This window comes from Myripristis murdjan, chromosome 9, assembly GCF_902150065.1.
Source record: "Myripristis murdjan chromosome 9, fMyrMur1.1, whole genome shotgun sequence".
In the NCBI taxonomy this organism is placed as follows: Eukaryota; Metazoa; Chordata; class Actinopteri; order Holocentriformes; family Holocentridae; genus Myripristis; species Myripristis murdjan.
Genome location: NC_043988.1, coordinates 13,491,043 through 13,504,965, shown reverse-complemented (window position 1 = coordinate 13,504,965; position 13,923 = coordinate 13,491,043). Strand labels below are relative to the sequence as shown.

The window sequence follows — 13,923 nt, the reverse complement described above, 5'->3', positions numbered from 1 at the left end:
ACAGCTTGAAAGGAAAACTCACACTGAAGATTCAGCTTATTTATTCTACTTAACCTACCCATTTATTTATTTATTTATTTATTTCTTCCTTCTCCTTCCTCTCCGTTGCGATGACCCCCCCCCCCCAATAGTAAGTACTTCACGTCCATGTATCCAAACCCTCCCTCCCCACTGTTCCCGGTGCGCTCATTGGCTGCAGGCTGGTCCTCCAGGTGGAGTCGTGCGTCCTCGGTGCTGATCTGTGCGCTTGACCGCCGCTGTGCCAGAGTATAAAGTGCAGCTGGAACGCAGTTGGTGCAGCAGATATCACACGAGTTAACTCGAAGTGACTTTGCGAAAAGATGGCAAGCTCCCAGGGATCCAGCCCAGCCATTGCGCACGTCTACAGGGGAACATTTGTCCACTCCACCCCGCACACCGCTCTGCAAATCCTAGAGGATGCGCTCCTTGGAGTGGATACGGAGGGAAAAGTGAGTCATAATGCAACATTAACTTATTATTATTATTACTATTATTATTATTATTATTATTGCTGTTGTTGTTGTTGTTGTTGTTATTATTATTGTTAGTTGTTAATATTGTATGAGTAATGCTTTTGTTTTGCTGGTAAGACTGTGATGTACCTAAAAACGAGGTATAGCAGTTATATATATTTTTTGCCATAATACCCCACCACTCGCCGTCTGCCAGCCCACCTGTTGATGAACAAGTTTCAACTCTTGATTAGCCTAACCCGCGAAAAGGCCAAACACGACGGGAGGACACATGTTAGGCCTTTGTGAATTGTTTGAAAGTCAAAGAGATCGGTGGCACCAAGAATGAGAGCAGAGGAGGGGTTTGTGACTTTACTCCTGAAGTCGCTGGATGGAGAGGTGCTGGCGTTTCACCGCATCTTGCACCAAGAGGCGCTGTGCACTCCAACATTCGCACCTTGGGGTGTCTTGCTGCGTAATAAAGTCCGCTGGCTGTCCAGACCAGAGGTGCTGAAACGGTCTGCTGCTGTCTGAAACAGGCTAAAAACATCCTCGGCGACCCATCCTCACCTGGAAGATCCAGAGTGGCGGAGATGTTGCAGTTTGTGATGAATATAAGTCACTTAAACAGATGAACAGAGCCTTCAGAGAGTGAGAAGCACCGCCCTGCAGATGCTGGAGGATGTTTTGGCGTTTGAGCGTAACATGACAGTGTTTATCAGAGATGTAAAGACAGTGCGCTCCCTCACGTCTCCCCCGTGAGACAGTTCAAAGAAGAACATGATCACATGAATTATGAGTGACAGCGTGAGATCATCGTGATGCAAACTGATTTGGGGAAAGATTCAGCGAGCTCAGAAAGAAAAGCACACATTATCCTTCTCTGACTGTCACACCCTTGGACATTGACCTGCCGAGGATGTGCGCATTCAGAGATGTAAGTCAACCCGATCTTGAAACTGAACTGGCCGACACAGCTTTTAAAGGCTTATGGGTGCGCAAGTTCAAAAGCCTGACAGCTGATCTCGAGGATGTCACCCGTCACAAGAGCATTATCGACGCTGAAAACCTCCCAAACCGAAAAACTTGTGTTTGTTCCAGATACTTACACGAACATTAACAAGTAGGCTAGGCTATGCATTTGGAGTCCTGACCGTCTCGTGCAAGCAGGTTTTCTCAAGCATCAGCTACATAAAGTCCAAATATTCTCTTTTTAAGCTATCGGGCTGCAGCTACATGTTTTATTTATATCAAAGTGTGCTGCTTTTATTTTATTAAATTTCCACAGGTAGGCCTATGGGGAGGACTCAGATAGGCCTGCATAGTTGAGTGTTTAAAGTATTTCAAAGCAGAACACCTGCCAGTGTATTTTTTCTCCTCTTCATAAGAGTTTGGTGTTTTCATTTGTTATAACAGATAAAAAATAGTAAAGAAATGTCAACAGTTTTCTCTATTGTCATTCTATGATGTAGTAAATGCAACAACTTGTAGATTTTGTATAGTATAAGTTTTGTTATCAAATATGATTTGTGGCTTTTATTTAGTCGAAGAGTGGGTGAAATACAGGCCGAAGCAGTAACCAGAGGAAGCCTCTTAAGTGGCCTTGACTTTATATTTCCAGTTTATTCTCTCAGCTGCAGAAAAAAATTCAATTACCAACAGGGTATGTGTGAATTGCCTGCAGAAAACACTGTAAGTGGTTTTCATATGAATGTAAAATGTTGCAAGAGATGTATTTCTTGAAGATTTCTGATAAGCCACAAGTGAAACTACACGGTTGCTTGCAGCAATACATCTCGTGTAGACCTCTCTCTGCATACAGACTGTTTGACAAATAGACAGCTTTGTTTAGTAGAAATGCAAATTTTCCAGCTTCAGGCTTCAATAAACCTGCTCACAGCGTCCTCAGCTCTCTACAGGACCTTTTTCAAAATCAGCAGAGAGCTCTAGTCCTGGCAGCTATGATTCCCGTACATTAAATGCTTTTCCACAGCCACATTTCCTCCACTAAGCTCTTCTTCACTTTCATTAGATTGCTTTTATTGGGAAAGGTGAGGAGCTGAACAAGCTGTCTCAAAGCTGTGGATTCAGCCCATCTGAAGTCATTCAACTAGCACAGCAGTAAGTTGTACATAAAAATTTAAATACCTGCTGCAGGGCATTTTATAATTTGTGTTAACAGTGTTTGATGCTTAATGACTTGGTTTAGTTAATGAATAAAACTGTGATGTAGTGTTCTTGATTGCACTCTTCTGTTGTATTTTTGTTTTTTTTTTCCCAATCAACATTGGTATTATCATCTGTGTCATCAACTGTGTATTGATCGTTTCTGAAAAACGCTATATGTCATCAAATTTCACAACTTTCTGCACTTCAGTGAGTTCTTCATGCCAGGAATGGTGGACACCCACATCCATGCACCTCAGTACAGCTACGCAGGCACAGCCCTGGACCTGCCCTTACTCCAGTGGCTCAACACCTACACCTTTCCTGTGGAGTCACGTTTCAAGGACTTGGAATTTGCCCGCAGCGTCTACACACAAGTAGTGGTGAGTTACAGGGTAGTTAAGCATCATCGAATACAGCTTTGGCACTCTGCAGCCCATTACAGGCATGCTGTCTCTTTGACTAAAGCTCTGAAATATGGCAGCACAGGATTTTGGCCAGTGATTTCAAACTAGTTTATCACAATTAGACTGTAACTGTATATGTATCATATTCAGCAGGATAATTTCTTTTGAAACGGTGGTTGTAGGGTTCACGTGCAACGAGGGAGCAGACGAAACATAGGCACAACATAAAATTTACTTGCCATTTTTTGACATTCAGTACAGCTCGGTGCAAGTCTGTGGCTCACAATTTGTCCATGTGCACATTGATTAATTAATTTCATAGAGCCTTGCAAATAGTTCTTGAGTATTATCCATCACTTTAATGAAAGGTGATCAATCTGTGCTGAACATTTTTGACACTGTCAAATGAGGTGTCATTTCAGTTCTGTGGAAGTTCAGAAATCATGTGGAACCACAGTGTTTTTGTTAGAAATAGAGGAAAATAACTCCATGTGATATAGGGCTTGGTGTTGTAAAGATTTATTAACTTTAGCTGGTACACACTGAAAACTGCAGGGTTAAGTATTCCTACCCATTTTGTCTTTCTTTCTTTCTTTCTTTCTTTCTTTCTTTAAATCCTGTGTTTGGTTGACAATTACAGTGTGACCTTTTGACAAGACATGCTCATATTCAGTTATTTGGTGTCAAGTTAAACCTTTGATTTTGTGAACAAATTCCTGTGAGCTCCAATTAGCTCACACAAGAAGAATGTTATTTTGATGGTTGACTCCACATGGTTCTTGTTGTTGGTCCAACTTACTGATAAATCATGTGCTTATTCCACTTTTTTTTGTCAGTTGAGTCTAAAGGGTCCTCAATTCAGCTGACAATTTTGAATAATGCACCTGTTAGCAAACATGATTCATTTGTCTTACAGGAAATATTTACCATTTACACAAAAGATGGTAATTTCTCACAGGAATAATCTGATCCTCAAAATATAAAAAGGCAGAGCACCAAAAGACAGTTATGAACTCTTCACCACTTCTTCACAGGAATATGCAGCTCTTGCATTGTTTTGTTTTGTTTTTTTTTTTTTGTTTGTTTTTTTTGGTGGACTGTGAAATTCAAGTTCCTCTTCTTTGTTACACAGCTTGCAGTTAGAAATGGGTGTGAGCTATAAAGGGGTGTGACAAGGTGTGGACAAAAACAGAGCATGTGAATGAGGCTGTAATCCTGTAACGTGAACTCTGTGGGTGTTTCAGAAAAGGACCCTGAGAAATGGAACAACCACTGCATGTTACTTTGCCACCATACACACAGATGCCTCTCTGCTCCTGGGCAAGATCACAAGTAAGAAATCATTACACACACACACACACACACACACACACACACTTATTGACTTAATCATTGCATTTGTATGCATGGACCTCTCAGTGTTTAACCACAGCATCTGTCTTTCACTAAATATGAACTTTTGAAAAAATTGGCCCAGTTTTTGCCTTACAAAAAAAACAGAGTAATTTGCTATGCCCATTTTGTGAGAAACCATTAGCCATTTGTTTGTCCTGTCACATATTAAGAGAGCCTTGTTATAGGCCATGATAAAAGTCATAGTCCATAGAGTTAAAAATCAACACCTCAGAGGATTTGGAGAGGTAGAGGTGGAGGTAAACCTGTGGCCCAGGAGTTACCTGGTCAAGCGTTGCAGAAAAAGAGAAAGTGTGTCTCAAATGCATTAAAGATAAGGGAAATATCAGTAATCTGCAATATGTAAAATGTGATTTTTGAGAGTGATTTTTTGTTGTTGAGTTTGAATAGGTATGATGTGGCAGAAAAGTGTTTGGAGCTATAAATTGGCTGCTACAAGTAGCTCAGACTGTGACACATGGGTCCAGTCACTTGTTTGTGACTTTGGTGAAGACAGATATTAATTCATCTGACAGTCAGATGGTAAGATTAATCTCTAAAGGTTAAACTTGCTGCAGTCTGATCAGTTGTTCCATTTTCTAAGAGTCTAACTGAGGCGACTGAATGCTCCTGTTTCCCAGCACACACTTTTTGTTCTCTAATAGACCTTGTCCTTGTCATCTTGGTGTTGTTATGTAAAACTGAACACACAGACGCCTCTCCCTCCCCCTTCGCCACCACACACACACACACACACACACACACACACACAAATGTGCAGTGCAGTAGTCACAGGCAGACATTTTGTGCAATCGGTGTCTTTGAACCTTCACCTTTGCCCTTTTCTGAGCAGTGATTTGTCCATTTAGTAGAAAAATGTGTTGCTTACTAATGCATGTGTGTGTTCGGGCATGTGCACATCTGTGTGTGCACATGTGCACATCTGTGTGTGCACATGTGCACATCTGTGTGTGCACATGTGCTCTGTGTGGGTTTGTATTTCATGAGGCAGCAAAATTATGTATCTCAATACTTTATGGCGTGACAGATGTTATGTAGCTGTGCATAAACTTTGACTCCACCACCAAATGTGGGTTAGGCACACACACACACACACGCACACACACCATGTTACATTTGTGAGGAGCACACACTTGCCTGGAAAGCACCTCCATACTTGAAACAGCACCAAATAATCACTTCACCAGTTAAGCTCTTTCAGACGTCCTGAGTCACGTTTTCCTCTGTCGTCCTGGTGCAGATGACTTTGGACAGCGTGCCTTGGTGGGGAAGGTGTGCATGGACATCAACAATGCTGTGAAGCATTACAAAGAGACCAGTGAGGAGTCTCAGGAGGAAACCTGTCGGTGGGTAACCTGTTCTCTATAATATCCATGACATATCCATGGGTGTCAGCGCACTGGAGCAACTCTGTGTGGCTTTGTGGTCTTTGTGGTCTCTATATTGTGTGTTTGTGGCTGATGTAGTGAAATGGCACTGAAATCAGTGGTAACTCAAAAAAAGGTGTAAACACACAGGTATGAACACACTTGTGTGCACTTGTGCTCATCTTATTATCCCCACAGTCCTTGGCGTTTCCTTTCTTCCATGAAGAAGGTGCATGCTGAAACATGCTGTGGTTGCTGTGGTTTTATAAAATTGATCTAGCCCTGTAATTAAAGGTCTATTAATTTTCAGAAAGCCCCAAAAAGCTTACTTGACTGTAGAGCTCCTTCCCCTTTTAAAATGGCCTAGACAGCGAAGAAAGACATTTTTTTTTTACTTTACTGTTAGTCTAGCTTCACTTCTAACTCTGCCTGTACAAATTTCCTCTTGAAATATGCACATTGCAGAGGACACATCTTTGCCTCTCATAAAAGAGAATGGTGCATGTCCTTTTTCTGCATCGAGACCCTTCAGTGGACTCGGTGTCTTTCCAGCCTAAATGCCTGCAGGCAGACTCTTGATAAGCAAATTGTTGTCAGTTTTAGCAGAAGCTTTGATTGCTGTCTGTATTTTTCCTACAGTGTTTGATGTGTGGGACTGGTTTATAATTGTTCTTTTAATTTTGTACCCTCACAGGTTCATTGCAGAGCTCTTGAAGAAGAAGGTAAGATTTTTGGTTTTAAGCCTGTACCAATTTGCCACACAGTGACAAGCAGACAAAATGTTCTTTTGATTTGAAATGTCAAAGCTGTACAAACTTATTATCAAAAATGTTGCTTTTTGAAAGCTGTTTTTTTTTTTTTTTTTTTTTAATTTTGTGCAATGAACACAGAAATACGATCATAACGGTCAATTAGGACAGTTCAAAAGTTGTGGCAGTCCAAGGCAGGTCTGCCGTGTTTTGCTTTATTTTACAAAGTTTCTCGTTTCCCTTCTGTCCCCTGATTGGCTCCCGGCAGTACCCGCTTGTGAAGCCAGTGGTGACGCCTCGCTTCGCTCTGTCCTGCTCAGCAGACTTGCTGGAACAACTGGGAGCAATCGCCAAGAACAACAACTTGCACATTCAGGTTAGTTCACTGTAGAAACCAAACCTGGTAGTGTACACAGGGGACTGTTGCCATGGAGATCGTATAGCGTTGCACCCATGGGGTTTTGGAACAATGAAATATGTATACGCCCACAAACCCACCGTTTTTAGAAAGCTTAGCCACGGAAAAGTAAAGAGGAGTTTGGCAGCACGGCGTTTCGATGGCATTTATCAACTAAAAGGTTCCTGATGGTGCTTCAGTGCATGCTGGGAACACTGGGTTCCTGTTTTTGTTTATGTAACATGTTCCTCTGGCACGCCATGGGCACCAGAGTGACATATTACAATGAAAACAATGAAACTTTCAAAATATTCCAAAATAAGGCTTTCCAAGGTAGACAAAACATTCATCATGTTTATTAGGCCACACTGTGTTTTGTCAAGATGTTTAAAAAAAATGTAAATATGTTTACAAGGAAAGCTATATATGGAAATCTTTAAAACACACCGAATACCCTGCCACACTTCAATGCTGTATTTATTCCTACTGCACTGTTCCCAGAAATCTCTATCTGATCACAAACATTAAATGCCTTTTTCTGATTTATGCACTGAGGGATCCCCTGTGGGAATCTCAGAGCCATGAAGTGAGCCGGTGTTTGTTTTCCGCAGAGCCACATCAGTGAGACCATTGAGGAGGTGAACGTAGTCAAGAAGCTGTTTCCCGACTCGGAGTCCTACACAGACGTCTACCTCAAACACAACCTGCTGACCGACAAGGTTAGATCACACTTACACACACTTGTTGTGCTTGAATGAAAGCATCCACACTTCCATGCACGCACCTGCACACCCATGCCTGCAAGGTGAGCATGGTTGATAATGTTGTTCATGATGATGACAATGATGATGATGATGATGATGATGATGATGATGATGATGATGATTCACAGACAGTGATGGCCCATGGCTGCCACCTCACTGATGAAGAGCTGGCTCTGTTCAGAGAGACAGGAGCCTCACTGTCTCACTGTCCCAACTCCAACATCTCGTAAGTCTCAAGAACCTAAGAAAAGGGCAGACTCGCTCTTCATCTGCTGCCTGTTTGAACGTATAGATCGCTCAACAGTTTGCTGTGTGTGTGTGTGTGTGTGTGTGTGTGTGTGTGTGTGTGTGTGTGTGGCTATTAGTTTGTCTGTCTGGAGCAGTTTTGCCAGCGGACAGATGCTGCCCGTAGGTGTAATCTGTTTTATAGTACAGAGAAATAAACAGTGTAAGGAGTTTTGGGCTCAGGGGTCTGTACCCGTCTGGATTTAGTTTCTAACACGACACAAAGCTTATTCACAGATCACACAGATTTCACTCTGAAATGCTGATAGATTAATCACAATATGACCTATGAATTACTCTGAATATTGACTCACTCAGGATTTGTGGACTTCAGTTATCAAACATCAGTTTTGTTGAATTATTGTTCGTTTTCAGTAAATCACTGTAAATAATAAAATATTTAAAAATAAAATGTAAAGGAATGCCTTAAAGTCACGGGCAATTATCCTTCACAAAACATTAAGAAAAACAAGTTACCTCCGCACTTCAGTGCAGTTTGACTGAACTGAATGAACAGTTGGACTTTCGGTTTTAGTTTGTACGCTTGGCAATAAAAGAAAAACTGAGTAATTATATAACTTATATCAATTATGTCACCACCCCCAATCAAATAACAGGTAAAACTAGACACATGACTCATCTTAATGAAAAACACCAACAATAGTTTGTGCCAAGATGTGCTGCCTATGTAATTGTCCTTTTTTTTTAGACTTGACTTCGTTACTTTGCTGAATCATGTTTTCATGCATCATCGGTGTTTTACGTCTTCTTGTCCAAGTTACCTGTTTGACAATTTTGTCCCCTCACCTGCTGGACAGAGCCGTATTTTCTGTTTTTTTCCCCTTTCTTGTGAGTCTTTCTTTTCATGTCCTGACAATCTAAAGCTGGTATTACCAATCAGGCACGGCTTTATGAAGTATGTAGACCTGCCATGGCCTGCTACTGTGTGCCTTTTCCTTTTTTTCCTGTTGTTGGGTTTCATCAATTCTGCTATGTAAATGATTGTTGCTTATATGCTAGATAGATAGATAGATAGATAGATAGATAGATAGATCATTCTTTATTTCTGTCATGCCAAACATTTGAATAATAGTACAATTCTTTAATGTAGTATATAATTTTAAAGCCCTAAATACAAAGATCTATAATCTATGGAAAAATATATCTGCCACTGTGTGTTGGGCCATCTTTACACCCCTATGTTGTTTCTCTCTCTGTCTTTCTTTCTCTCTCTCTCTCTCTCTCTCTCTCTCTCTCTCTCTCTCTCTCTCTCTCCCTCCAGGCTGTGCAGTGGGATGTTGAACGTCCGTAATGTTCTGAACCATAAAGTGAAGCTGGGCCTGGGAACAGGTGGGAACAGACAGAGCAACATGTTAATTCACGTGAATTAATTCATGTTTTATTCACATGTACACATATTTGATATTTGATATTGAGCAAAATTTTGAAAATTGTAGCTGTGTACAAATGCTGCAAATGCCTGCATAATCCTGCACCTGTGTATAGGGCTGGGCAATATATGGATTTTATATTGATATTGTGATACAAGACCAGATTTTTTTATAGGGTTTTGGATATACTAATTTCAAGATCTGACATAATGGCATAGAGGCTGTCTTTTCCTGGTTTAAAAAGCTGCATTACAATAAAAAGAGCCAGTTTTCTGAACTTATTAGACTGTGCTAGCTGTTCTGCTGTTTGCCTCTACCTGTTTGGTCAACATATCCATATTAATAATGACTTTATGAAAAATCTCACAGTTCCTTTTTTATTGTCATGGTATTGATAATGAGGTATTTGGTCAAAAATATCATGATATGTGATAATGTCCATATTGTCCAGCCCTACCTGTGTGTATGCTCAACTGCATGCAAGAGTGCATGTTAATGTCTCCCCTGTGGTCCCTGTGTGTGGTCCTGTGTCAGACGTGGCAGGGGGCTACTCTGCCTCCATGCTGGACGCTGTGAGGAGAACCCTGGACACATCAAAGGTCTTGACCATCCAGGAGCCGGACTACTGCACGCTCAGCTTCGAGGAGGTTTTCAGGCTGGCCACACTGGGAGGCAGCCAAGGTGGGACACAAGACCAGCTCGTCACTCTACAGCATAAAAGTTGCTGCAAATTCTGCTGCAAATTGAGGCAGTTTTTTTATGTAACTTTTCCTGTTATTGTCCTTACAATAACTGTCACTGTTTCACAAGTTCGAGTGTTCATTAGCAGGCAAGCATCCTGTTTAAATGTTCTTGAGCCTGACACTGAGTCATTTCCCACTCCCTCTAAGTCATTCATGACAAGCTTGTGAGCTAAATGCATTAAGTATAAAATGTGATGAATTTCCCGAGGCGATGCACGAGTCTAATAACGACTGATGTTATTTTACAAGAATGCAGCAAAAAGCAACATTTCTCTTGGGCTGTCTCTTCTGTCTTTAGCACTTTCCATGGATGACCACACTGGGAACTTTGAAGTGGGCAAAGACTTTGATGCCCTGAGGGTGAATGTTGCTGCGCCTGAGGGACCCATCGACCTCGTCCAGGTTGACGAGCCAAAGGTGTGTGATGGGGCATTGTCTGAATCCACAGCACACACATTTACAAGAACAGATATGCACAACATCTAACACTGACTTAAATAACATTGTGACTGTCTCATTTGCCATCATCTTAATTTCAGATTCTTTTGGAGAAGTTTTTGAATTTGGGTGAGTGTCTCTTTCTCAGCTGCTCACTTAAACTCACATTATCACATTATCATGAACCACTGACCATAACAGGTTTTAATTTTCATTAACTCTTTATCCCACTGCTCCTTCTTCTAATGCAGGTGATGACCGAAACATTGTGGAGGTGTATGTGGCCGGGAGGAAGGTGGTACCATTTGAGTAAATCCTGTTGCCTTGTCGGCCTCTCCTCCACGAAACAACGTTTGCCCAGCCAAAATGCTGACCTTTTGTATGATTCAGCAAGGAGAGATTTTAGAGCTACATATCTTAAACATCTGTTTAATATAAGAGTAGGCCTACTGGCGGAATGCTCTATTGCTGTCAGAAATGCACTATTCTCTTTTGAAGCTCAGATGAATAAGTAGGAAATTAATTAGCACCATGAATGTTTAGATGTCTAATCTACAAAAGTAGAGAGGTCATGTGTTCTACTGTGGGAGGTGATATGCTATTTATGACTTTCACGAGGCTCACACAAGACAAGGGTCAAAAGTCTAAATGTGCAATTAAAGTGCTTGTGAAGTGGGATTTAGTGAGCACTCTCAAACAGCAACTATTAGTTATTCCAGACAAACCGCTACCACCAGGCTACATGCTTATCCTTTTTGTGCTAAAAAACACATTCATGCGATAAAACTTTTAGAGTAACTTACTGCCTGTTATTTTTTTCTAAGTTTCTGATTCTCATTTTACTTTAGTTCTTGAACTCGTGTTAAACTTTTATAATTTTGTACTATTTACTCAGCCAGTTTAGATGCTCTTAAACAGTCTAGAGACTCATTTCAAGCTCATTTCAAAATACAAGGTACAGCCTCTTTTGGTTTTCAACTATTTTAGTATCAAGAACCCCCAAATTGATGCACATGAGGCTATAGACTTGTATTTGGTACGACAGTCTCAGGGATCCCCATCTAATAAGATTTAGTTATTCCATAACTGTCTGTACTGTAAATTAGCACATTAACAGTGAAGAGCCTGACACGTGTGAACAGAATAGTTATTCTTATAAATTCTCTGACTTCCAGTCAATAAAATAATAGTAAAATTAAAATATTCTTCATTTTTCTGGGGACCCCCTGGAACCCTCTTAAAGACCCCTGGGGGTCCCCAGACCCCAGGTTGAGAAGTGATATATTTTAAGATATGTTGTAGTCAAGCGATTCCATTGGCTTTCATTATACTTTCATCACATTCAGTACTTGATTAAGTAAACCCACTCAAGATGGGCAATTCTCCTTATAGTTAAGTGTCCACTCAGGACTTGAAGCTCACAGCAAGAGGCTGGCGGAGCTCAGAGCAGCACTTTGATAAGCTTAAAGAGCTCGGTACTAAAAGGAGGGTACAGGAACAGAGGGAGCCAAGTGCTGCTGGATGCTTTTGAATAAAAAGAGAAACGCTCAGTGTGGTCACAGCTCCCGACCTGATTAAATCTAAAGGGGCTTAATGATGCATCTTTCATGCTCAAGTACTAATAAAATGCATTAAAATCAGTGGAGTTCAAACGTACTCGTAGCTCATTCCATTTGTTTACACTGTGCACTCCCTTAAAATGGCAGGGGAGCCTTTGTGGAATTGTTTGAAATTACAAAAGCATGTGAGTACTTACTTCTGTCATAACATTAAGTCAATACATTTGTAAGCATAGGCTACTTAAAAATTGCAAACATTCTCAGTATGGTAAAAAAAAAAAAAATGATAATATAACATAATTGACTTACTCACTGAATGTCAATGCTTAAGGCAGATGTGTGAGTGAGATTTGCAAGGATGTGTGAGTCTGTAGGCCTACTTCTATTTGAAGTAGTACTAACTAGCACATGCTGAGCATTATAACAGTGGTAATAGTAAACACACAAAACAAGCAGCTGTGGCTCTTAACAAATGCTGTGTATCCATCATCCTGGAGAAAAATCTTCCAGCTCCAGTTGCAACTGTGCATGTTGTATCAGCAAAAATGAGCATGTCTTTGGGCATTTCTCTAATATTTAAATCACCTTTGGTGGGGAAAAAAATTGAGGTGATTCAGTTGAACGTTAGATGGCCCATCGCTCAATATCTTACAATTTAACTCACAGTATTCACAAACTTACAATCACTGATGTCTCTCAGGTTCATAACTTTGACTGAAATGTCTCCTCTTTCACATCCTCATATTTTAAAAAGCTACACCGTAACTATATATATTATCTGTTGAATGTGCTTATTTTAGACATATGTACTATACTATTGCAAGCCTTATATGTTAAAGCCTTATGTGTTATGGTTGTGACAAAGAGAATAATGTTTAATGTCTTTGTTTGATTAAAAAGTAAGGGACAACAAACTGATTGCCCACTATAAGGCAATCCAGTAAATTAGGGTGTATGCATGGGAGTTCACTTTAAAAACTAGCCTTAAGTAGTCTTTAACCTGTGCTAAGGACGCTACAGTAACTGGTGCATGTGTTAAGGGAGATTACAATAAAGAATTCATGCAACATTTATGTCCTTGTCTGTGTGTGTGTGTGTGTGTTTGTTTACTGCTCAGCGCTCAGCTGTTCTGTTCTTTTATGGTGCAACTGCAGGTAAATGAGTGTAGGTGAAAGATAAGAAGGTTGCATCACACCACCTGCAGTTGAGTAATGTGTTTTCCCCACCCAAATACACTGCCCTGCTGTCCTCATTCCTTCCAAAAACTCAGATAGCACCAGCTGCTGTTGATCCATCACATCCACTCTCCTGCACACAGACCTGCTCCTGCAGCTCTGAAAAGATCCTCTGCTCCATGTGTCTCTGACAGCTGAGGGGCTGAGGTGGCACAGGACAGACATGAGGACAGCTTTTGTCGTGTCCGGCTGTCAAAAACAGCTGCCTCTCTCCAAATAATCGGAGTGTGACAATGTCCACTAGAGGGTGACAGTATTCAGTGTAACAGTATGCAAGATCTCCTTCATTCACCCATACCAACACATGACACGACTGTTAGGCTCCTCACGTTACTAAGATATTTAGTGTGTTCCCCATAATGTCATTTAATAAAGAAATCTCACTGTACTGCATGAGGTTTTCAGTGTAATGTGCTACAGTTCTTTCTAAGGTGAATTAATCTAAGGTGTGTCTGTGCGAGATACAACCAACATGTCTTATTTATGACAAAATTATCTTTTCACTTATCAATTATTGCTCACTCAACCTTCCTACA

At 40.8% G+C, this 13,923-nt stretch overlaps 1 protein-coding gene across 1 annotated transcript; it reads left to right on the top strand.

Moving 5' to 3' along the window:
• The first annotated feature begins 315 nt into the window (after window positions 1-315).
• On the top strand, window positions 316-12,436 carry gda (guanine deaminase). The gene is made up of 14 exons (XM_030059129.1): window positions 316-470; window positions 2,506-2,594; window positions 2,851-3,022; window positions 4,291-4,378; window positions 5,700-5,805; window positions 6,521-6,548; window positions 6,844-6,951; window positions 7,584-7,691; window positions 7,865-7,962; window positions 9,304-9,371; window positions 9,947-10,093; window positions 10,454-10,572; window positions 10,695-10,722; window positions 10,845-12,436. Exons 1-14 carry the CDS (start codon window positions 342-344, stop codon window positions 10,904-10,906), a joined length of 1,350 nt encoding a protein of 449 aa, XP_029914989.1. The 5' UTR covers window positions 316-341; the 3' UTR covers window positions 10,907-12,436.
• The last annotated feature ends 1,487 nt before the right edge of the window (window positions 12,437-13,923 follow it).

Coding starts and splice junctions, on each gene's coding strand:
- gda (XM_030059129.1), top strand. CDS start 342: ATGGCAAGCTCCCAGGGATCCAGCCCAGCCATTGCGCACGTCTACAGG. Junction 2,595..2,850: donor GTCATTCAACTAGCACAGCA/GTAAGTTGTACA, acceptor TCTGCACTTCAG/TGAGTTCTTCATGCCAGGAA. Junction 3,023..4,290: donor GCGTCTACACACAAGTAGTG/GTGAGTTACAGG, acceptor TGGGTGTTTCAG/AAAAGGACCCTGAGAAATGG.